This window comes from Aulonocara stuartgranti (assembly GCF_965226115.1).
Source record: "Aulonocara stuartgranti genome assembly, chromosome: 18".
Taxonomy (NCBI): Eukaryota; Metazoa; Chordata; class Actinopteri; order Cichliformes; family Cichlidae; genus Aulonocara; species Aulonocara stuartgranti.
In genome coordinates, this window is record NC_138954.1 from 1,499,310 (window position 1) to 1,525,541 (window position 26,232).

Sequence of the window (26,232 nt, forward strand, 5' to 3'; positions counted from 1 at the left end):
CCCTCCACTACTACTTGCCATTCTGACCCAGTCACAGTCCAGATTATGCCAATCCACCGGCGATCGAGTGTTATTCCAAACAGCAAGCCTCTAACCGAACAACTCCTGCCCGAGCCAGCTGTCAAAGCGGCGGCGCGTCGAGCTCCCTCTGTCAGGTAAGTGAGACAAAGGAGAAACTTAATAGTGGCTGATCATCCCACAAAAACACATAAAAGGGGTAAAATACACAAAAAAACTAACTAAAAAAAATCCAATTCCCCCCATGATCCAGAGTTATGGTATGAGCCAGTTTGCAGTTCTCCATACAGACTTGCTCCGCCCCTTTTCCACCTCTTGGCTCATCAATCAAGAGACTGGAGCAGCTGCAGCTGAGGTAACTCAGAAAACAAAAAGATTAAATCATACATAACAGTGTCAACTAAAATGTGCGCACTTATTTTAGAATACAGTGTTATATGAGTATTTAAATTAATTCTAAACCAAACCCAGTTATTTATTATCCTGTAAATGAAATTCTATGTTCAAAGAAAGAAAAGTGTGAATGTTGTTGGATTGTGTGTCCACAGGTGTTTGTATTTTGCGCCGTAATAAAATGACGGTAAAAGGCTCCGCCCACTCTCTATCCATGTCTTACCATGCAACGACTCTGTGAATGCACTGGAGAAGTGTAGTGGTAGAGTCCTCCGTCAGGAATGAGATATGTGTGTCGACTTTTTATTCTCCCTTAAGATTATCGTGCCATAACGCTGCACAGAGCAGCTCTGCTAACAGGTTATGGGCCCAGAGCAGCAGTAAAGAGATCCTAGAGATCCTGTAACTGCCAAAGGAAGGGCAGCGTTTCCTGGAAAGCCGCAGGTTACCGGCAGGTGTTAAAAGTTTGGCACGATTGAGTGAGTAAGCGTTTTTGTGCATCATGAGCAGACGCACGGCAGAGTCGGGCAGTCGATATTCCCGTTTGCAGTTTGATGGAGATGAAAGGAAATATGAGATATGGGAAACGAAGTTCCTTGGTCATCTCAGACTACAAGGTTTGAAAGATGTCATCTTAAAGGCTGAGGGTGATGAAGAAGCCGATGGTGAAGATGATGACAAAAATGCAGAAGCATATGCAGAGTTGATACAATTTCTGGATGACAAAAGTTTATCGTTAGTTATGAGAGATGCAGTTGATGACGGACGGAAAGCCCTAAAAATTTTGAGAGGTCATTATGCAGGAGTGGGCAAGCCAAGGATCATAAGTCTGTACACCGAACTTACTTCTCTCACAAATGAAAAGAATGAAAGTGTGACGGACTATATTATCCGAGCAGAAGCAATTATCACAGCGTTAAAAAATGCGGGTGAGTCATTAACTGATGGACTTCTGATCGCAATGATAATGAGAGGTCTACCACAGAGGTTTAAACCCCTGATTGTGCACGTTACACAGAGCGAAGCAAAAATCACATTCTCAGAGTTTAAAGTAAAACTCAGAAGTTATGAAGAAACCGAGAGAATGCGTGCGGCTGTAACTGATGACAACGTAATGAGGACAAAAGTGCAATTAGACCAGGATTCTACTTCATGGCGAGCAGATGACCGAAGATCAAAGAATAATGAGATTGTGTGTTTTAAATGTGGACTAAAGGGACACACTGCAAGAACGTGCCGATCCAGAGTATGGTGCAGTTTTTGCCGGAGTAGTACACACAAAGATGCGACCTGTAGAAGGAAGCTAAGACGGGATGAAGCGAGAGGGGTTGTGGAGAAGGACTACGCGTTCAGGACGGGCTCCGAACCCCAGAGGGTCCCGGACGGCGGCCAAGAGATGCTGAATAACCAGCTACTGGTGGATACGGGAGCGACGTCACATATCTTTACGAAGATCGAGAGTTTTAAGACTTTTGATGACACATTTCGACCCGAGGCTCATTGTGTGTAGAGTTGGCTGACGGAAGGCGGAGCAGAGGAGCTGCAAAGCGGCGAGGAGATGCTGAGATAAGTATGATTGACAGTAAAGGACGCAGTCACAAGGTAACATTGAAACAAGCACTCTACATTCCATCGTTTCCACAGGACATTTTGTCAGTAAAAGCAGCTACTAGTAACGGAGCCACTGTGGTTTTCAAACACGGGGACAGTTTTCTTAAACATGTTGATGGAACAAAATTCCCTATATATGAACACGAGAGACTGTTCTTTATAAACACTGTGCAAGAGTTTGAAGAGAAATGTAATGGATGTTTTGATATGCAAACGTGGCATGAAATTCTAGGACACTGTAATTATGAGGATGTTCAAAATCTGCAAAATGTCGTTGATGGAATGGAAATTAAGGGTAAAATCAACAAAAATATGCAATGTGAAGCCTGTATACAAGGGAAGTTTACTCAAACTAGGAACCGAGAACCAGATGAAAAGGCCAGGGCAGCATTAGAGTTGGTACATACGGATTTAGCTGGTCCGATTACGCCAAACTCTAAAGAAGGGTTTAAGTATGTTTTGTCGTTTGTTGATGATTATTCAGGTGCAACATTTGTATATAATCTGAAACACAAAAGTGATACCACTCAAGCAACTGAAAGATTTATTGCAGAGGTGGCGTCATATGGGAAAATCAAGTGCTTTCGTTCTGATAATGGAACTGAATTTACAAGCAGACAGTTCAGAGATTTATTAAGTAGACACGGCATTAGGCAGGAAACTTCGGCGCCATATTCGCCTCATCAAAACGGAACAGCAGAGAGGAACTGGCGTACATTTTTTGACATGGCGAGATGCATGTTAGTTGAGAGCGAATTACCAAAGTCTTTATGGCCATATGCAGTACAAACCGCGGGAGTGATTCGGAACCGATGTTTTAACAAACGCACAGGTCAGACAGCGTATAAGATGTTAACTGGAAAAAGACCTGATCTTTCTAGAATGAAAAAATTCGGATCATTGTGCTATGCTTATAAACAAAATAGGGGAAAGCTGGATCCAAGATGCGACAAAGGTGTTTTCTTGGGATATGACAAAAATAGTCCAGCATATTTGATCTATTTCCCAAAAACCGGGAAAGTTGAAAAGCACAGATTGATAAAAATACTAAATCCCGCGACAATGGATCAACAAACACAGAGTGATCAGATGTATGAAGATGAGGTTTATGAATCCAGAAAAGATGGTGAACCCAAACAGACGAAGGATGAGGATATTCCAGATGGTAGTGAAAGCAGTCAAACTGAGTCCGAGGTTAAAACTGATGATAAAGTAGATGCTGGAGCTACACGTTATCCATCCAGAATCAGAAAGAGACCTGATTATTTGAGTGATTATATCACGGATGTGAAAGAGTGTGAAAATGAACAGATGCAAACCAGTGTTGATTATTGCTACAGATTGTTGTGTGAAATACCCACATCATTTAGCGAAGCTATTGTGTCAAGTGAGTCAAAAGAATGGGAAAAAGCGATGAATGAAGAAATCCAATCCCTTAAGGAGAATGACACATTTACTTTAACCACTTTACCAGAGGGTAAGAAAGCAGTGGGGGGTAAATGGGTTTATGCCGTTAAAAAGAACTCAGACGGATCAGACAGATATAAAGCTCGATTTGTGGCTAAAGTGAAACATGTTCTGAGGTATCTAAAAGGTAGTCGAGGAAAAGAACTGTGTTTTAGGAAATGTTCAAGTGGAAAACTAGGTCTACAAGCATACAGTGATGCAGATTGGGCATCCGATGTTTCTGATAGACGCAGTATGACAGGTTATTGTGTAAGCCTAAATGAAAATGGTCCTTTGATATCATGGAAAACCAAAAAGCAGACAACTACAGCACTATCAACTTGTGAAACCGAATACATGGCATTAGCAGCAACAGTTCAGGAATGTATGTATTTGACTTATTTGATTCAAGATCTTGATGAGTTTGAGTATGAAATACCTATGATTTTGGAGGACAATCAGGGAACAATCGCTTTGTCAAAAGATCCAGTGAACAGACAAAGATGTAAACACATTGATGTGAAATATCATTTTATAAGGTCAGCTGTACATGAAAGGAAAGTGCTCATTGATTACTGTCCAACTGAGTCAATGGTAGCAGATATGATGACGAAACCAGTTTCAAAGTCTAAGTTAGAAAAATTCTCTGTATTTGTGTTTGGAATGTAAGATGTTTTTTCCGGAGGATTGTTTTTCCCCAACCTGTGTACAAGTGGGGGTGTTGGATTGTGTGTCCACAGGTGTTTGTACTTTGCGCCGTAATAAAATGACGGTAAAAGGCTCCGCCCACTTCCCATCCAGGTCTTACCATGCAACGACTCTGTGAATGCACTGGAGAGGTGTAGTGGGAGAGTCCTCCGTCAGGAATGAGATATGTGTGTCGACTTTTTATTCTCCCTTAAGATTATCGTGCCATAACGCTGCACAGAGCAGCTCTGCTAGTTAGCAGTGTTACATATAAGCCTCTACACTAATATTTGGTGGATATTACCACTGTGTGGCTGTAACTGCAGCCATCACGTCCTCAGATCAGAGGATACTGACCTAAGGCTGATCTCCAAAAGTTGATTCTGTTCATCTGGACGTCTTCAGCTGGAGAAACGTTTCGTCACTCATCCAGGTGACTTCTTCAGTCTCAGCTGCCTGCAGGTTTCCCCAACCTTATAAACAGCACATTTGCATTGAAATTAGCTACTGAAGGGGAGGTCAGCTCCATCATGATTATGCAAATTCTCCAACTTTTGGAGATTTACTTAGGTGGATGAGAATGCATCAAGACTAAGACCCTGTACACCATGAGAAATGACAGCTGGACAAGAGAAAACACAAAGGAGCTTCTTCATTAGTTAAACCTGACAGTAAATATAATGATTTCCTGGTTCTTTGTGTGGTTATATTTGCTACTTCCAAGTGAGAGATGAAGAACTCTGGTTGTTTTCTTGGATATTGTTAAAAAGAGAAGAATTGTTGCTCTCAGCTTGTCTGGAGAGTAACAGTGCTGCCTCTAAACTGGACTCTTCTTTGTTTCGTCACAGCTGACAAACTCTGTAACTTCATGATCTAGGATGATCATGAAGGTACAGCGCAGTCAGAAACACACTGACAGCATCTCTCAAACAAAGAGAACCTGATCAAAGATCACTCACAGCTCGAGTTTCATTCATTCATTATTGTTTGTATAGTTTTTTGTTTGTTTATCAAATCTTACTGGGCATCCTTACCCTTAATCTCACCTCTCTTCTTCCTCTGCTATCCTTCTTACATCTTTCTCTCAGTCACATCACACAGCAGCTGGACCTTTATCTGGCAGACACAAACATGAGTGTTTGCTGACATTCGTTGAGCAGAAACGTTAGAAAATGTTCTTCCCTTCATGCTCATTCCTCGTCAAGATGCTGAAGTCCTGACTCAAAATTTATATCAAATTTATGCTGTAAATAACACACATTTTTAACATATAATTTAATATTTACCTGTTTCATGTTTTTGTGTGATAAGCAATCTTGGTCAAGTTACTTGAAAAAAGTAATCAGTAACTAATTACTGATTACTTCCCCAAAAAGGTAATCCTGTTACTTTACAGATTACTTATTTTCAAAAGTAATTAATTACTTAGTTACTTTTTAAAAACACGATTTACAGCCTGAAGAGGTGATAAAGTGATAGATCTTTCACACAGTGAACAGCAGACGCTAATGTTTTTGTCACTTTTTACAGAATCTAACTCAAAGTAAGGTCAGTACTTCCACGCTTTAAACGCTTTTACTAGTCCCTAACGACCCCAAAGCGCTTTACACATCCACCTTACTTAAAAAAAGTAATCGGATTACAGTAACGCATTACTGCCCATCTTTGATGATAAGTGATTACACCAATAGGATTTTCATTATCTGTTATTGTTTCCTTTATTTGGGTTCAGATCAGTGTGAAGTTTGAAGACACACTCTTTATTTTCTTGTTTGTTTTGTTTTTGAGTCATAAAGAAATAACAAAAAAGCTGTATAACAATGACCCCAGGAAGTGTTTCAGTGGGAGAAAAGTTTTGTCACTAATTCAGGTAACTCGTTCAGTCTTAGCTGACTGCAGGCTTCCAGCCAATAAACTGTACCTTTGCACAGCGACTGACACCAGCAGCGTCAGGAAAGCGATTCCGCTCCCTGAAGACCAACACAGAGAGACTGAGGAGGAGCTTCTTCCTGCAGGCGATACGGTCTCTCAGTCACACCACCACACAGTACTGACCCACACATACGGTTCTTACACACACTGGACTTTCTGGACTTTGTTTTCACTTCATCACTTAAATCACTTTAAGCATATTTGCACTGCACAAGACATAATGTGGATTGCACAACACTGGTCACTATATTCTTCATTTCCAGTTAATACTTGTACAGCTGCTGTTATTGTGTATATATTTATTTATATTTCTTCATACATTCTTATATAGTTCTATATTGTGTATTGTGTATTTTGTTGTACAGTTATTTTATTTAACTTTAATTTATATATTTTATCTTATTCTTTCCCAGTTAAATTTACCCTTCATTCTAATTTGTGTTGTACAGTTATTTCATTTTTAACCTTAATTTATATTTTATTCCTTCCTAGTTAAATTTACCCTTTTTAATTTTTCATATTTATTTCCTATCTTATTCATAGCCTTTTCCTTTTTTGTTTTCTTTAGGTCACGATCAGTTGTCTAAGCATTTCACTACATATCGTACTGTGTATGACTGTGTACGTGACAAATAAAATTTGAATTTGAATTTAAATTTGAATTTGACCAGCAACGAGCTGTGAGGTCAGTTTCATGATCATTAATATGCAAACAGTCTTCACCATTGATCAGTGGTGATGGCAGGGAGAATGCATCAAGACATGTACAATAATGTCATTATTATTATTATTATTATTATTATTATTATTATTATTACTACTACTACTAAGCAAAGAAAGCAAGCAGACAGATGTATTTATATGTGAGTGTTGTCACTGATTGGAGTCGTGCAAAAACCAGTATTAGTGAATTATAACATTATTTCAGCCAAACAGACCCAAAAATAATTTAATGCCAAACTTTAAAATAGAGGGCTGGACATCTATTCATGGTAGTCATGGTAACGGTTTGTGTTGTGGGTAAAACGGTCACTGAACCCGGAGGAACCACGAAGGCAGACCTGCTGGTGAGATTTGTGGGTCCGTCTGCTGTGTCGTCACTTTGTGATTGAAATCACTGTTCAGATCAAACATGAAGTTTTCTGTGAGAGCGATGTGACAACAGCGGAACGAAAGTTAGCCGCCCTCCACCGCCGGAACTTCCCTATGTGACACCAGGCGGAAGTAAACAGGAAAAAGCTGAAGTAGCCTTAACTTTCCACAGGTGTCGGGGTCAGTAAAGTTCGAAGGTAGCAGAGTGTATAGTTGTGTGTGAGCTGCGGCAGCAACGATGCCTTCAGTTCAGTATCTGAGAGAGTTCATCAACGAGCGACTAACTGCTGCTGCTGAACAAATATTCTTGGAGTTTGAAAAAACGATCGTCCAGTACGAGGAAGAGATCGACCGTCAGCGCAGACTGCTGGATATCACCTGGAAACCCCAAATCAAGCTGCACAGGACAGGTGAGTGTCCCTCTGGTGGGCTGGATTCAGTCACACAAACCGATGTTCTTCCGTGGACCACAAACAGCGCACTTTGACCTTCAGTGGGCCGGTGTTCCAGATCTACTGGCGTTTAGATCAACTGGCGTTGGTCGAACAGATGTGTGGCAGTCTTGCGTTTCAGGAGCTGCTACCGACAAACCAGCAAAAAAACGCCAAATGTGTCACCTGTGACACTTGTGAGGTTGTCTCAAACACACTCCGTCAGTCTTGATGCTGGTGAACAACAAAATGTTTAAAAATGTGGCGAGTTTACCTGGTGATATCCTCACGCGCGACGCGATCGCGAAAACAGCAAACAAGTAACACCACGCCGATGTTGTTCACAGGACAGCAAGAGTAAAGATCGGGAGACTCTAGTCGTCGTTATCGTTCCCCTCGCACGGTTTGTTTCTCCGGTTTCAGCGTTTTTGCTTCACAACTACAGCGAGCAGTTTACTTTGTGCACTAACATGGACTCGAGTCAACCAGCGTGGCGCTGTAGTGCCACAGCCTACAGCCAGATCAGCCTGTGACACACATCTGCACCACGTTTGAATTCGTTTCATGCACATTTGTACCTTTCAATTGTGTCTGTTTGTGCGTCATGCAAACAAACCTTTGGAAAGAATGAAATGATATCATATATTCCTTATTGGCCTACATTTGTACAAAATTCCAAATTATATACACAAAGTCATAGAAATCACCACTCCAATTGGTCATCATGATTTTAATATTCTCTTTTTCCATAACAATGAAATACACCTTGGACAAATATGACACATCAATATTTCATTAGTGTTGTCACATCACATCCTGTAAGCATCGTCTGCCTGTGTCTTTTACCTGGAAATTAATATTTCCAGCCAATATAGGCAACCCATCAACATGGCTGGAGTTATATACAGTCTGTATAAGTGTGTAAGGAGACGGCAGTTACTGTGAATGTACAGCAGTTACACAGTGATTAGTAATAAACAGCCAGTGAGAGTGAGTGGATTTAAGAAAGTCAGTGACTCAGGTGTGTCGCTTGGTTTGTCATCTGTTTGTGAGACTGGAGGAGACGTAGAAATCTTTTGTTTTAAATCTTAGTTAGGAAGATTCCTGTTTGAAAACAAGCACGTTTTGTGAGAAATGCAAGAAGCACATCTGCAGAAAGCACACAGTTACATTCTGTCCATCATCATGTGGACAAAACTGAAAATGTTGAGCATTGAAAAACTGAGAACGTTGGGCAAGTTCAACAGAAATGTGTTTGTAAGAACGAAAAACCAAACTGTTCCTAAAATAGTTATGGAAAGTCTAACTGTTGTATGTCTGTGTTCTACATGTTTATCTGATGGGAAATAAAGTTGCTATTGTTTTATTGCAGTTTTTGGATAATTCTGAGTGGATTTACACAGTACGGGTCAAAATGACCCGCAACAAAATCAATGTCACTTTTTTGTTCTTCAACATAATACAAGGGTTCATTTCCAAAACTTGCTTATGATCTTCAATTTGTAGCAGATCCACTATCACACAGCAGCTGGAGCAGTTTCAAATGGAGCTCAGTCCACTGCTACCATAGCCTACTACTAGATTAACTTGTGACACATCTGCACCTGCTGCTATGATGAGTAGAGGCTGAGTGGCTGCACTTACCCCTGGTACATCCAAATCTACCCACAAACATGTTGAAAGATGCAATGGCAGCAATGTGGATTGTCAACACTGAAAACAATCAGTAAGCAAAGACAACAGGGATCATTTGTTTCTGTTTATTTAGCACCCACAACATTTGTAGTCGCCTTCTGCACAGGGGACGTCCACACACACTGTGTGGTACCACTTTCCACAGAAGGTGCATTCAGTCTGCAAGATTGAATGAGATTGTCAGAGTCATTGTCTGACTGTTTATTACTGATCACCTGCTGTACATTCACAGTAACTGCCATCTCCTTACACATGATCATTAGATTAACCACACTTATACAGACTGTATATCACAACCAACTCTGAAACGTTCGTTTGCAGAGTAAAGACACAGACAGACTGCGCTAACGACATGTGATGTTACAACACTAGTGAAATGTTAGTGTCATTTCATTCTTGTCAAAGGTTTATTTGCATGACGCACAAACAGACACAATTGAAAGGTACAAATGTGCATGACACGAATTCAAACGTGGTGCAGATGTGTGTCACAGGTTGATCTGGCTGTAGGCTGTGGCACGTGGCCAGAGGTGGCGCTGGTTGACTCGAGTCCATGTTAGTGCACAAAGTAAACTGCTCGCTGTAGTTGTGAAGCAAAAACGCTGAAACCGGAGAAATAAACCGTGCGAGGGGAACGATAACGACGACTAGAGTCTCCCGATCGTTTACTCTTGCTGTCCTGTGAACAACATCGGCGTGGTGTTACTTGTTTGCTGTTTTCGCGATCGCGTCGCGCGTGAGGATATCACCAGGTAAACTCGCCACATTTTTATACATTTTGTTGTTCAACAGCATCAAGACTGACGGAGTGTGTTTGAGACAACCTCACAAGTGTCACAGGTGACACATTTGGCGTTTTTTTGCTGGTTTGTCGGTAGCAGCTCCTGAAACGCAAGACTGCCACACATCTGTTCGACCAACGCCAGTTGATCTAAACGCCAGTAGATCTGGAACACCGGACCGGTGAGCGTCCTCCTGCCCCTGGAAAGTTTAACTACGCATTTAATCCGCATATGAGAGAAAAAACAAAGAAGCCCAGTTTTAACCGCGTGTCTGCTTTTCTGCTGAGGTCTGTCAGCTCAACTCTTTGTCGTGTAAAGTTGTAGAAAAGCTTCTGGTTGCTCTTTGTCCGGACTGTGTCGTCATTATGAAGCAGGAGAGTTTCATTCATTTCATTCGTATCCCAGCTACCACAGGAGAGGTACACCCTGGGCAGGCCGTTTAGCATCACCAGTTAACCTAACCCCACTAAGTGCACGTGTTTGGACTGGGAGGGATCCAGAGAACCCACTCAAACACGGGGAGAACATGCTAACTCCACACAGGGCCGTGAGCAGGGGGTGGATTCAAACTCAGGAGCGTCTTGCTGTGAGGCAACAGTGCTACCCACCACAGCACCGTGCTGCCCTGGATCACAGTCAGTGTGTTTCTGCTGTGGATTGTTGGATGCACTCAAAGTGTCCAATCACAGTTTGTGTCTGTGACGTAAATGCTGACCAATCAGAAGGAGTTTCTCTGTTCTGTGTTGTACATCAGTGGCTGTGTTTTGGGGTTTGTTTTAAAGACATTGGTGCTTAAGTTTTAATCGTATGTACTGACACACTCACTCATTTAGCTGAGACAACAACAGCGCCTCCTTCCTGCTCCGTCCACACAGGAGAACACATGACCTTTTCGCTCTCTTTTCCAAAACACTTTCTGGTATGACGGAATATTTGCTCCAGGAGAAATTTTCCCTCTTTCCAGCAAACCTCCTCCTTCTCTCTCCTCTGTACAGATACACAATATGTACTATACACAAACCCTTCCTGAGAGTTTCCCTCAGCATGTCAGCTGTGCTTTCCAGTCGTCTGGGAACTCTTCCCTGCCACTCGGAGTCCGTCTCAGCTCCTCCTGAGCTCGGAGCAGCTTCCACCATTTATTCCCTTCCTCTGTCTTCTCTCACTTCCTCTTATTGATTTCCAAAGTTATCTTGCAGACTTCCATCTGATGCCCCCAGCTATGTCTCCTTCAGATTTCACCTTCTGTATAAGATGGAGTTCACCTGTGTGCACCTTCCTGCAGTCTCATACATCCCTCTGTGTTCCTCCCTCTTGTTAAAGTTCAACACAACCTTTTCTATCCTTTCTTTAAAGGCACTCCTACCCAGCGCCTCCTCATCACCTCTCCTCCCTTCACTTACATGTTTGTTGAACTCTCTCTCCCCCTGCAGACACTCAGTACTGCTTCATCCAACTTACTCCAGAATTCCTCTTCTTCTTCTACATAACCGACCCGTGTTATCCACATGTGTACATTGTGCAGTATAGACACACTATAAGCGACTCAGAGGCCTTTTTTCAGCACGCGTGTATTCTCTGTTTTGGCTTTTCTCCGTGTAGTAACTTTGAAAGCTTGTGTGTGTCGGAGTATTTGCCTTTTTATAATATTATTTATTTCTTTTTTGTGTCCTTTTCTACTTCCAGACCTCCCACTGCGACTCCTCTGCAGAGAGGAGGAGGTTCTCCCTGAGCAGCAGCTCTGGGACCAGGAGAGGAGCTCCAGTGTGGAGCAGGAGGAACCAGAAGCTCCACAGATTAAAGAGCAACAGGAGGAACTGTGCAGCAGTCAGGAGGGAGAGCAGCTGGGACTGGAGGAGGAGACGGATACCTTTACGGTGACTGCTACTTACGAGGAAAGTGACCTCAGTAACGCCACTCACTCTGACTCCAGTGTGTTTGTTGGGACTGAATCCAGAGAAGCATTCAAAGTTTTAAATAATTCTACCCAGATCGAGAAAGACATCAACCATCAGCCCAGAGAGCTGGACGTCACCACCAGTGCTGAGACAGATGTGCACAGAACAGGTGAGTCTCACTCTGATGGTCTGGTCCTAATCAGAGCCCTGTTACACAATTTATGATGCAGCTGCAGTTATTTTTCAGAGAGAAATACCATGAAGTATTGTTATAATTAAAGAGTTTCAGCATTAGACTCAAAGTATGTATAAAACGAGTGGATCCATGTCAGCTGCAAACCTACGAGTGTTGTTTGGTTAATGTTGTTGGCTTGGTGCTTAAAGACATGCTTTTGTTGTCATTCCGTGTACAGCAAGTGTACAAGGCACACAGTTTCATTACAGTTGGCGCGACACAGGATGAATATATAGAAAAGCTCTAGTACATATAGTAAGATGTGTATATATGACGTCACTGAGAGTTACAATCGGTCTAAAGACTTTAGACCGTTTGTAACTCTCAGTGATCGTTTGATTTATGGACCTGCAGCGCAGTTTGAGCACAGACACGGCTGGTGACGTCAGACTTAAAGACCGGATTACATTTGCACTCAGTAACCTTCCTGTTCTTTCAGAATATAAACAGAATAAATCCACCAACAAAGCCTCATTTAAACTGGTGGAGACGTGTTAGCTGTTAGTCTGCATTGATAAAATAGACAGCAGTTATTTGAGACCTTCAACAATCTCTTGTAGAGTGATTCCAGTCAGACTGTAGCTGTCTTCCGGGTCAAACGATCACTGTGACGTCACAGAGTTACAAACTGTCTAAATCCTTTAATCTTTAATAAAATAATCAGTGTGGCTGCTCTATCAGCTGTAACAGTTAAGTTTAACATTCAGGCATCCACGAAAACAGAATTTATGAAGTTTAACCAAGTTCGAAGTTAGCAGGGAGTTAGCTCGCTAGTTTCCACCTAAAGATGATACAGCATGTTCATTACCCCGAACATGATTAAAGGAACAATGTATTTCACTGCTTTTCTTTTTCTGGGCTCCTATTGTCCCTGCAGACCTCCCACAGCAGCAGCTCAGGAACCAGGACAGGAGCTCCAGATTGGACCAGGGGGAACCAGAACCTCCACAGATTAAAGAGCAACAGGAGGAACTGTGCAGCAGTCAGGAGGGAGAGCAGCTGGGACTGGAGGAGGAGACGGATACCTTTACGGTGACTGCTACTTACGAGGAAAGTGACCTCAGTAACGCCACTCACTCTGACTCCAGTGTGTTTGTTGGGACTGAATCCAGAGAAGCATTCAAAGTTTTAAATAATTCTACCCAGATCGAGAAAGACATCAACCATCAGCCCAGAGAGCTGGACGTCACCACCAGTGCTGAGACAGATGTGCACAGAACAGGTGAGTCTCACTCTGATGGTCTGGTCCTAATCAGAGCCCTGTTACACAATTTATGATGCAGCTGCAGTTATTTTTCAGAGAGAAATACCATGAAGTATTGTTATAATTAAAGAGTTTCAGCATTAGACTCAAAGTATGTATAAAACGAGTGGATCCATGTCAGCTGCAAACCTACGAGTGTTGTTTGGTTAATGTTGTTGGCTTGGTGCTTAAAGACATGCTTTTGTTGTCATTCAGTGTACAGCAAGTGTACAAGGCACACAGTTTCATTACAGTTGGCGCGACACAGGATGAATATATAGAAAAGCTCTAGTACATTTTAGTTGAGTGCGCATGCGCCATTAGCGTGCTGCCTGCTGTAACCCCTAATTTCCCTCGGGATGAATAAAGTATTCTGATTCTGATTCTGATACATATAGTAAGATGTGTATATATGACGTCACTGAGAGTTACAATCGGTCTAAAGACTTTAGACCGTTTGTAACTCTCAGTGATCGTTTGATTTATGGACCTGCAGCGCAGTTTGAGCACAGACACGGCTGGTGACGTCAGACTTAAAGACCGGATTACATTTGCACTCAGTAACCTTCCTGTTCTTTCAGAATATAAACAGAATAAATCCACCAACAAAGCCTCATTTAAACTGGTGGAGACGTGTTAGCTGTTAGTCTGCATTGATAAAATAGACAGCAGTTATTTGAGACCTTCAACAATCTCTTGTAGAGTGATTCCAGTCAGACTGTAGCTGTCTTCCGGGTCAAACGATCACTGTGACGTCACAGAGTTACAAACTGTCTAAATCCTTTAATCTTTAATAAAATAATCAGTGTGGCTGCTCTATCAGCTGTAACAGTTAAGTTTAACATTCAGGCATCCACGAAAACAGAATTTATGAAGTTTAACCGAGTTCGAAGTTAGCAGGGAGTTAGCTCGCTAGTTTCCACCTAAAGATGATACAGCATGTTCATTACCCCGAACATGATTAAAGGAACAATGTATTTCACTGCTTTTCTTTTTCTGGGCTCCTATTGTCCCTGCAGACCTCCCACAGCAGCAGCTCAGGAACCAGGACAGGAGCTCCAGATTGGACCAGGGGGAACCAGAACCTCCACAGCGCACAGAGGAACAGAACAAACTCTGCAGCAGTCAGGAGGGAGAGCAGTCCGTAGTGACAGAGACGAAAACTTCTACGGTGACTCCTGCTCACAGCAAAAGTGACCACAGTGAATCAGAAGCAAACCGTGACCAGCTCCTCACTCACGGCTCTGCTGCAGCTGAGAGCCGAGATCAGGAAGGAGGGAAGAAGGGCGATTCAGACTCTGGAAATCCAGAGTCAAAACTTCATGTAAACAGAAGTCAGAGCAACAATTCTGAAGAATTCCCACCATCAGCGAGTCGGTGTAACACTGACACGGGTCGAAAATCTCTCCAGTGTGACATTTGTGGAAAGTCTTTTAAGAAAAAGTGCCAAATGAAGGAGCATTACAAAATCCACACAGGTGAGAAACCATTCACCTGTAATACATGTGAGAAAAGTTTTGCTCAGAAGAGCACTTTGCTGCGCCACATGACTGTCCACACAGGAGAGAGGTTGTTTTCCTGCCACATATGTGGCAAAACTTTTAGGCAACGCGGGAATCTGATGATCCACCTGAGAATCCACACCGGTGAGAGGCCGTATTCCTGCACAATGTGTGAAAAGACTTTCAGTCAGAGTAGTCATTTGTTGGGCCACATGCGAAGCCACAGAGGAGAGAAGCCGCACCAGTGCGATCACTGTGGGAAATGTTTTTCCGAATCATCGTCACTTAAATTACACAAAGTGATCCACACAGGAGAGAGGCCTCATTCTTGCCAGTTATGTGGGAAAACGTTCATTAAACGCAGTAACCTGCTGCGCCACATGAGAACGCACACAGGAGAGAAACCGTATGTTTGCGAGACCTGCGGGGAAAGATTTACTCTGTCAACATCGCTAAAAAGCCACAACGCGATCCACACGGGAGAGAAGCCGTATCACTGTAAAACCTGTGGGAAAATGTTCCGCCAGAGTCATCATTTGTTGTTTCACATGAAAACACACAACCAGCAGAAGCTGCAGTGCTGAAAGTTTTGTGGAGAAAACAAGTATCTACCAACAACTATTTTGATGTTGTCACGTGTAAAACTGTGTTCTTCATTTGATTTTGATTTTCCGTTCTGCGATGAAGCTTTGTTTCTCTAATGCAGGGTTTCTTTTCACAGTGAGTACCACCACATAAAATATATGGCTCTTAAATTACCAGCCTTTGACCAACATTAGAGTACAGTAGTATACACCTATTAAACACCACATGCAGTTTCTTATATGAATGTTATTTATTAGAACTGTCATAAACAGGATGTGACAGGTGACAATAACAACTGTACTGCATTAAAACATTCTCAGCAGGTGGGATATCCAACCTTTAAGTGATGACGTATGAACAAACTACTCTGCATTTATTAAGGCTGTTGTGTTTTTAACATGTGTCACCAGTGGTACGCATACCACATTTTAAGAACCACTGCCCTAATGAAAACATAACGCGTCTTTTAGAATATATTACATGTTAGATTCCTTTTCCTTTTGGAGAAAGCCATGTTTAAAGTCTTCTTGCTGTGGTTGGTTGGATGCACTGAGAACCTGTCTGACTGACCAGTAGGACTGAGTTCATCCATCTTCTGCTGCTGGGTTTGGGACAGTAGCCTGAGCAGAGAAGCTCAGACCTCCTTCGGGGGAACACTCGGGTATTCCCAAGTCAGGCGAGAGGTGTAATTGTTCTGGATCTGCCTCGGGGCCGCATCCTGTGATTTTGTTCTTTCATTTTTTTTATCCTAATTTCTTGTTTTGGAAGATTTCTTTGACACTCTGGAAAAGGACTTTAACTTTTCTAATAGCATTATATCGACCTCTCAGAGATTCCAGTTATTTGTACGTTCAACACGTTTTCAGTGATTTTCTCCAGCAGCTTTTGGATCATTTTCTGACATTTTAAATTTATAATGGTGGTGTAAATATTGAAGTGGAGAAGTAGTTTTTCACCTGGTGTCATCCATCTGCAGTTTTCGAACAGCAGCTGTAACAGTCACACAAACCTTTTCATCGTTACTTTGGTTTCTGTGTGCGTCTGAGTGTCATTTAAACCAGCAGGTATGAGACAATCTCTCACTGATAGAAATGTGTGTTCTTGTTTTTCCGTCTCGTGGTTATTTGTGAATTGTGGGTTCAGATTTTGGAGCGTTGAAAGTGTCAAAGAATTTAATTTCTTTAAAACAGCTTTAATTTTTCCTTTTTCTTCTTTTTTTTAACTGTTTGAGTTTTAAAGGAGACATGAACAAACTGTAGATGTTCAAAGCTGTTAGAAACATTTTGTTATAAATAAAGGGTTTTTTCTTCTAACAGTTTTGTGCTTCCACAGCAGCTCTGTCTCTGTCTCTGATCTTTACTGCTTCATTTCTCTGTTGTCTTTGTCATCAGTCCAATGACACAAGAATCAGAGGTTTAACAGTGTGTGGCTCCCTCTAGTGGATGTTGTGGAGTATTCTGTTGTCTTTGCTCCAAAGGTTTTTGTACAGAGTTTTGCTGTTTCCTGTCACTGTGGGCTGCAGAGCACAGTAGTACACAGCAGAGTCAGACAGCTGAAGCTTCTGGATCTTCAGAGGAACTGATGTCTTGTTGAGTTCAGCATCAAATCTGTGTTTTGGGAACTCTTGAGCGTTTTCAGTTCCAGAAGCATCTCGCCGTAAAACATATTTCAGATAGTCGTTCACGTCCTGTTTGTACCAGAACAAATATGCGTATGTAGAAGTTGTTTCATATTTGCAGTAAAGTGTAACTGTGTCTCCTTCAGCAGCAATGACATCTCCTTGTTCCTGGATCACTTTGTCTTCTCCTTTACACTCTGAGGAAGAACAGAACATGCAGAGATGGATCAATAAACATGGTTAAAATGGTAAATGGCCTGTATTTGTATAGCACTTTACTAGTCCCTAAGGACCCCAAAGGCCTTTACATATCCACCCATTCCACTGGTGATGGCAGCTACATTGTAGCCACAGCCACCCTGGGGCGCACTGACAGAGGCGAGTCTGCCGGACACTGGTGCCACCGGGCCCTCTGACCACCACCAGTAGGCAACGGGTGAAGTGTCTTGCCCAAGGACACATCGACCGAGACTGTCCAAGCCGGGGCTCGAACCGGCAACCTTCCGATTACAAGGCAAACTCCCAACTCTTGAACCACGATCGCCCTCAAAAAGTCACCATTAATCAGACTCACACATTTATTTAAGCAGAGGAAACATGTTGATGTTTGTATCTCACCAAAGAAAAGAGCAGCAAGAATAATCCACAGCCAATGTTCCATCTGTACAACAAGGTTTAAATCAACAGGAGAAACTAGCTGATGTTCAACATTCAGTCTGAGAATTGTTCTCTTCACAGCAGCACTTATTATTGACACAATGGTTGAACACAGTGCAGAAGGAGAGCCCCGCCTACTGGATGATGTCGCCCTCTGTCTCCTCTTTGAGTCTCACTTCTCTCACTTCTCCATCACTCAGCTAAAAGTGAGACTCAGAGTCAGATATGTTTCCAGATTAGATGAGCTATAAATGTGGAGACACCAGAAGAATTTCCAGAACCTGACTCCTGGTGTTTATATATATATATATATGTGTGTGTGTGTGTGTGTGTGTGTGTATATATATATACACACACACACACATATATATGGTTTATTGTTTAGCATGCCTTTAACATTATGAATCCATGTTTCACAAAGCCAGTACACAGGAATTACAACACAATACATGAAGAGAGACTTAAAAACTAGCAATAAAAAGTAAAATAAGTTATTTGTGTGTGTGGAGCAGCAGATTTGCAAACAAGCTGGTAGATTTGAATTGACTGAAGGATTAAACTCTGTGGTGAAACAGCGTGTGACGCCTGTCGGTTCAAATGTCCATCAAAGAAATGTTAAAAAAAAAACTTCCTAATTTGTCTTTTTAATCATAAAAGAAAAATAGAAAATGGAACCAGCTGGGCCAAATGGACAATGACTTCTAATATGCACTTAAATATTGTAACCAAGTTACCAAGTCTGATCACCAAACCAAGCAATGATACAAAACAGTAAAACAGATTCAATCAAACCTTTATTTAAAAAAAGGTTCATCATTTCACATGAAACATTAAAAACTTTCAATCTCCTTAAAACGTGCAGCTGTTGTTGGATCTTTTTCACTGTAGCATCAAGATGTGACTCAAAGGACAGAGCATGATCGAGAACAAACTTACTTCCAACTGTCCACCAGTTCAATGGCTGCACTGTTTACTACTGTTAGTGCAGGATGGGGGGATGTCCTCCTGGAGTCAGTTACCAGGTCCTCAGTTTTCAAGGTGTTGATCTTTAAGAATGACCGATCGCACCAAGAAACAAACTCATCCACAACAGGCCTATGGGAATATTCTTCACCATGACTGTGTCATCCACATATTTAATGAAATGCCTGTTAGGCTGTGTACTCCGACAGTCATTGGTGTACAAAATATACAGTAGGGGAGAGAGACAACATCCCTGTGGTGAACCAGAAGAATTCAGCTGATTGGAAAAACAGCCGTTTACTCTCACACGCTGACATCTGTTAGTTAAAAAGTCTGAACCTACACAATGGGATGTTTCTGCCTCGCGCCATACCTGGTTCCATAACATTCTTTGTGTTTCATTTTCATTCATGTTTCATTTACTGAAGCTCAGCTCTTCTATGTTGTTTGTTTTATTAAATGTGAAGGACTTTAACCTCCTAAGACCCGAACTCTTCCACAGCAGCGTTTTTAATTTCTCTTTGATATTTGGGCTGATTGGGACCTGATGAATGTAAAAACAAAGAATAACCAGATTTTTTTAAACCTGATTTTTGTTTCTAAGAAAAATCAGAGCCACATATGAGGATATTTGTTTAAAATGTCGATAGAACAGTGGCAGTATAACGTCCTCGTAAGTGGATATCAGGCCCTTGTAGAGCAAAATTGAGTATTTTGGTTTAAATAACCCAAAATGTGATGTCCACATATGTGGACGCCAGGTCCTAGGACTTTAAAGATGTGGTCATCACAAACTTATCATTTTCATTTTTCAAAGGCTAAAAATCACATCATCAGCTCCTTTAATCAGCAGCTCACTGATAAGGTTTTTAGAAACCTGGATGGAAACAATAGTACCATCTGTGACCCACTTAATGAACAAATATAATGACCAACTGGATAATTAATTCAGGCAGAGTTTATTTCAAAACTTTAATTTCCAACAAATGAAAACAGCAAGGTGATGGAGATCATCCGGGACCCTCAGAAAACCTCAGTCCACCCAGTCAGAGAAGCACAGCAGTCATAGATCCTGCTGCTGCCTCTGAAGTAAAAAAAACACAGATAAAAGCAAAATACAATAAACAGGCTGACTTTTATTTTTTTTACTTTTCTCCTTTATAATGAGCAGAAATAACTCGTTCAGTACCAGTGGAATTTTAGCTAATTTGATTGTGGTCTCTAACTCTCTGCTGGTTTATTTATTTATTTCTGATTTTGGTGGAAATTTGACCGGATACACTCTGCATGGACCCTCACAGCAACGGAGAAAAACAGAAACTGAAAACTTATGGTGGTTATAAAAGTGTTTGGGGATCAAGAGAAACAGACACGTTCGAGCATTACGAAGCGGAACGAAAAGGCAACTCTCCTCTTCTGCCGGAACTTCACCGTGTGGCACCAGGCGGAAGTAAACGGGGGAGAGACGCTAATCTTTTTTTCAGCAGGAGGTCGGTTGTGTTGTGTGTGAGCTGAGTGTGTGAGCTGCGGCAGCAACGATGCCTTCAGTTCAGTATCTGAGAGAGTTCATCAACGAGCGACTAACTGCTGCTGCTGAACAAATATTCTTGGAGTTTGAAAAAACGATCGTCCAGTACGAGGAAGAGATCGACCGTCAGCGCAGACTGCTGGATATCACCTGGAAACCCCAAATCAAGCTGCACAGGACAGGTGAGTCTGTGACGTTTGTTCTGTAGCGATTTTTCGGGCAAAATAAATCCACAGTGTGAGTTACAGTGGTATCAATATAATCAACCAGCGCCAAAATGGACACATAAGACGATCAAAAGAGCAATTTTTAATTTCAGTTCAATGTATATGGCGCTAAATAACAGCAACCGCATCAAGACACTTTATACTGTAAGGCAAAGACTCTACAGTAGTGCAGAAAAAACTCCAGCAATCAGATGACGCCCTGTGACCATGCTGGTGAATGAATGTTAGGGGCCTCCAAGTTCTTAAATCTTTTTAGAGCCCTTCTTCAATTCAATTTAATTCCCTTTTATTTATACAGCGCCAAATCACAACAAAAGTTGCCTCAAGGCGCTTTATATTGTACAGTAGATACAGAGAAAAACCCAACAATCATATGACCCCCTGAGCAAGCACTTTGGCGACAGTGGGAAGGAAAAACTCCCTTTTAACAGGAAGAAAGCTCCAGCAGAACCAGGCTCAGGGAGGGGCGGGGCCATCTGCAGACCAGTGAGGAGTGAGGAGAGAAAGACAGGACAAAGACATGCTGTGGAAGAGAGGCAGAGATTAATAACTAATGATTCAATGCAGAGAGGTCTGTTAACACACAGTGAGTGAAGAAGAAACACCCAATGCATCATGGGAATCCCCCGGCAGCCTACGTCTATTGCAGCATAACTAAGGGAGGATTCAGGGTCACCTGGTCCAGCCCTAACTATATGCTTTAGCAAAAAGGAAAGTTTGAAGCCTAATCTTGAAAGTAGAGATAGTGTCTGTCTCCTGAATCCAAACTGGAAGCTGGTTCCACAGAAGAGGGGCCTGAAAACTGAAGGCTCTGCCTCCCATTCTACTTTTAAATACTCTAGGAACAACAAGTAGGCCTGCAGAGCGAGAGCGAAGTGCTCTAATAGGGTGATATGGTACTACAAGGTCATTAAGATAAGATGGGGCCTGATTATTTAAGACCTTGTATGTGAGGAGCAGGATTTTGAATTCTGGATTTAACAGGAAGCCAAAACAGGAGAAATCTGCTCTCTCTTTCTAGTCCCTGTCAGGACTCTTGCTGCAGCATTTTGGATCAGCTGAAGGCTTTTCAGTGAGATTGTTGGACATCCTGATAATAATGAATTGCAGTCGTCCAGCCTGAATTAAGAAGCAGAAAGTTAGCGGCCATCCAGGTCTTTATGTCTTTAAGACATTCCTGCAGTTTAACTCATTGGTGTGTGTTATCTGGCTTCATGGACAGATAGAGCTGGGTGTCATCTGCATAGCAGTGTAAATGTATGCTATGTCTTCTAATGATGCTGCCTAAGGGAAGCATGTATAATGTAAACAGAATTGGTCCTAGCACTGAACCCTGTGGAACTCCATAATTAACCTCAGTGTGTGAAGAGGACTCTCCATTTACATGCACAAATTGGAGTCTATTAGATAGATATGATACAAACCACTGCAGCACAGTACCTGTAATGGGTACAGACATACATACCTTTGCTTTGATGCTTCGTTTAATGCACGGCTCTGTTGCACGCTGATGTGTTAAATGATGTAAACACGAGCATTTCATCCACTTTAGCAACTAAACACAGACCTGCAATACAAACAGATTCAGGAGCAGCGTGTGAATAAACAACATTAAGTCCTCACAGCCTCCAGATTTAAGTCTGCAGGGGGGCGTGGGGTGTAATCCACCGTATTCATTTCTAGGCTTTCATAACATTTTTCAAATTAAAAGTGAAATAATATAAAATATTGTATCAATTAAATTGCATTAATATTTTTAAAATATGCAAATAAAAGCTTTTTTGACAAGTCAGTAAAATTGTACATGAACCAATAAACTCTGAGCCACGGGCCCGAGGGTTGTTAGTTTGACACTGAATTATTATTAATATTAATTGATGTTTGTGCTCTTCTCAGCAGCACAAAAACTTAATGTCAGAAACTTTTCCAAGAAAACAGAGTAAAGGTACATTTTTTGCCTTAATTTAGATTCCATATAAATCTTAATTTTATTTGACTTTGACCTTCGACTGTACTCAAAAAAGTTTGATATTTTTTGTGTTTAAGAATTTTTTTTTCTTTAAAAGTTACATTTTGATTAGATCAAGACAAAACACAAAGATTACATGAAGAGGAGATGCTTACATAAGGCCAGTGACTCAAGAGTGGAGGCAGAAAGCTGTTCCAAAGTTTTGCAGTTCAGCATTTGGAAGGTTTACAACGGTGCGGAAATCCTTTAAGACTTTGAAGTCGGACTGGGATTTTCCGTCAGGGCTTTCTGGTCGTCACCCAGAAGCAAAGCAGCCCCACAGCATCACACTGCCACCACCATGTTTGACTGTTGCTATGACGTTCTTTTTTGAAATGTTGTGTTAGTTTTACATCACTTAAAACGGGACTCAAACCTTCCAGAAAGTTCAACTTTAGTCTCGTCTGGTCTCCCAGATTCTGTCTTGCTGTTGAATATTGAGCTAAGTTCTTTATGTGTTGTTCTGTTTTTCTGTGACATCCTGGATGAGTTGTTGCTGTGCTCTTGAAGAGATTTTGGTAGGCCGGCTCCTCTGAGGAAGGTTCACGTTGGCTCTTGCTGTGGTTCGCTGGAATCACTTTGTCAGATGGCTTCTTCTTTTTTTTTTCATTCAGCAGGTCTGGCAGTAACGAGGCCTGCATGTTGGCAGTGGAAAAAAACCTGGTTAATCACAGTGCATTTATTTCACAGCACTGCACTGGTGGTTTGTAATGAACCAGGAAAATAATTTACATTTGAGTACTACTAAACGAGTCGGTGGTCAGTTAGTTTCATCATTGGGAGGGGGGCATCTTGGTTTTGTTAGTCCAAAATACTGAATTAGTGTAGACATCCATTAATTTGGAGCCATTTTTACAAAGTGAAAGAAACCTTGCTTCTCAGTACTCTGCACTGCCACAACAGCTGGGATTGAAACCCTAACTTGCTACAATGAACGGTGATTGACACGCTGACTAAGTAATAGGAATATATGGTGATGTCCTATTGTCATAACCGTGTTTGTTTATTTTTCTTGTCTCTTTCTGTCCTTCCAGACCTTGCACAGCAGCATATCTGTAAGGAGGAGGTTCTTCCTGAGCAGCAGCTTTGTAACCAGGAGAGGAGCTCCAGACTGGACCGGGAGGAACCAGAACCTCCTCAGAGTACAGAGGAACAGCAGGAACTGTGCAGCAGTCAGGAGGACGAGCAGGTTGTAGTGAAGGAAGAGAATGATACCATTTTTAAGGTGACTGTTACTTGGGGGGAAAGCAACCAGAGTGAAGCAGAACCAGACAGTGACCAGCTCGCTGCTCACAGCTCTGCTGTAGCTGAGAGCCAAGATCGGGAAGGAAGCAGGAATGTCAATTCAGGTTCGACTGGAAATAGAAGCAGAAGTCAGAGCAATGATACAGAAAGCTCTCCCATGCCAGCTGATAAGTGTAACACTGATACAGGTAAACAGCCTTTGAAAGGAGATGGTTTTCCCTTAAGAAAATGTAAAAAAGCCTTCAAGAAAAAGTCTCAAAAGAGGACACGTCACAGAATGCAAACAAGCGAGAAGCATCATACCTGCAAAACGTGTGAGAAAACCTTTAGTGAAAAGAGCGTTTTGTTGCGTCACACAAAAACTCACACGGGAGAGAAGATTCATTCTTGCAAAACGTGTGAGAAAACCTTTATTCAACGCAGTGATTTGATGAACCACATGAGAATCCACACCGGCGAGAGGCCATACTCTTGTAAAACATGCGGGAAGTCTTTCAATCAAAGTGGTAATTTGATGGCCCACCAGCGAATCCACACCGGTGAGAGGCCATATTCTTGCACAACGTGTGGAAAAACCTTTAGTCAAGGTAGTAATTTGTTGAGCCACATGCGATGCCATACAGGAGAAAAGCCTCACGTTTGTGAGACCTGCGGGGAAAGATTTACAACGTCAGGGTCGCTTAAAATCCACACCACGAGCCACACAGGAGAGAGGCCTCATCCTTGCCAAGCATGTGGGAAAACCTTCACTACACGCTGTAACCTTCTGCGCCACATGAGAACGCACACAGGAGAGAAACCGTATGTTTGTGAGACCTGCGGGGAAAGATTTACTCTGTCAACGTCACTTAAAAGCCACAAAACTATCCACACGGGAGAGAAACCGTATCACTGTAAAACCTGTGGGAAAATGTTCCGCCAGAGTCATCATTTGTCATTGCACATGAAGACCCACAAACAGCAGAAGTCGTAGTGCTGAAAGTTTTGTGGGGAAAACCGTATTTCAAACACCTTTACACTACTCCAACAACTATTCTGATTGGCAGCATTTGTTCTGATAATATCTGTTCATTTTTCTTTTTTTTGTAAGAAGTCCCTCATGAACAGTTGACCTCCTCACCCGATCACTAAGGAAGGCCAGCACCACCCTTCAGAGGATGCTCATTTCTGCTGCTATATCTGTGATAACGTTCTTTTGACCTTTTGAATTTCAGGGAGTTTCTAGTTTTGGGAGATTGCTTTGCGATTCTGGAAGAAGGGTTTTGTAACTTTTCTAATAACGCTATAATCAACCTTTGAGTTCAGCATGTTTTCAGTGATTTTCTACAGCAGTTTCTTTGTCATATTATTACAACTGTGTAAATTTATAACAATACATTCAAATATTAAAAAATTGGAGGAGCATTTTGTCAGCTGATGGTCTTCATCTGCAGCCTTTGAGATTTTCTCCTGTGACGGAGTCGCACAAACTTTACCTCCATCACTTTGGATTCTGAGTGTTGTTGAAAACCAGAGGATACAAGACGATATCTGACTCTGATTGAAATATCTGTTATTCTTTTTTACTGTGTCTCAGTTGTTTGTGGGTTATGAGCTCAGATGTCGGAGTGGTGATATCTGACAGCTGAAGCAGTTTTGTTTCTGTTTCTTCAGAAGACAAACAAACTGTAAATGTTCGACATTGTTAGAAAATGTTCTTTATAAATAAAGTTATTTTTCTTCTAATAGTTTTGTGCTTCCACAGCAGCTCTGTCTCTGTCTCTGATCTTTACTGCTTCATTTCTCTGTTGTCTTTGTCATCAGTCCAATGACACAAGAATCAGAGGTTTAACAGTGTGTGGCTCCCTCTAGTGGATGTTGTGGAGTATTCTGTTGTCTTTGCTCCAAAGGTTTTTGTACAGAGTTTTGCTGTTTCCTGTCACTGTGGGCTGCAGAGCACAGTAGTACACAGCAGAGTCAGACAGCTGAAGCTTCTGGATCTTCAGAGGAACTGATGTCTTGTTGATTTCAGCATCAAATCTGTCCTCCTGGAACTCTGGGGCTTTATCTGTTGCTCCAGAGAGAAATTTCCGCAAGATATATTTTGGGTAAGCGTTTACTTCTTGTTTGTACCAGAACAAGGTGGGTGTTGTTTGACTTGCAAAAGTACATCCAAGTGTAACTGTGTCTCCTTCAGCAGCAATGACATCTCCTTGTTCCTGGATCACTTTGTCTTCTCCTTTACACTCTGAGGAAGAACAGAACATGCAGAGGAAGAGATGGATCAATAAACATGATTAAAAACTCACCATTAATCAGACTCACACATTTATTTAAGCAGAGGAAACATGTTGATGTTTGTATCTCACCAAAGAAAAGAGCAGCAAGAATAATTCACAGCCAATGTTCCATCTGTACAACAAGGTTTAAATCAACAGGAGAAACTAGCTGATGTTCAAC

At 41.8% G+C, this 26,232-nt stretch overlaps 2 protein-coding genes across 2 annotated transcripts; both read left to right on the plus strand.

Moving 5' to 3' along the window:
* The first annotated feature begins 7,250 nt into the window (after positions 1-7,250).
* LOC309693928 (uncharacterized protein) lies at positions 7,251-16,827 on the plus strand. The gene is made up of 4 exons (XM_082513597.1): positions 7,251-7,589; positions 11,771-12,151; positions 13,095-13,439; positions 14,480-16,827. Exons 1-4 carry the CDS (start codon positions 7,418-7,420, stop codon positions 15,544-15,546), a joined length of 1,965 nt encoding a protein of 654 aa, XP_082369723.1. The 5' UTR covers positions 7,251-7,417; the 3' UTR covers positions 15,547-16,827.
* A 3,382-nt stretch (positions 16,828-20,209) lies between these two features.
* On the plus strand, positions 20,210-25,520 carry LOC309693943 (uncharacterized protein). Its single transcript, XM_082513619.1, has 2 exons — positions 20,210-20,495; positions 23,583-25,520. The coding sequence occupies exons 1-2, from the start codon at positions 20,324-20,326 to the stop codon at positions 24,764-24,766; spliced, it is 1,356 nt and encodes a 451-aa protein (XP_082369745.1). The 5' UTR covers positions 20,210-20,323; the 3' UTR covers positions 24,767-25,520.
* The last annotated feature ends 712 nt before the right edge of the window (positions 25,521-26,232 follow it).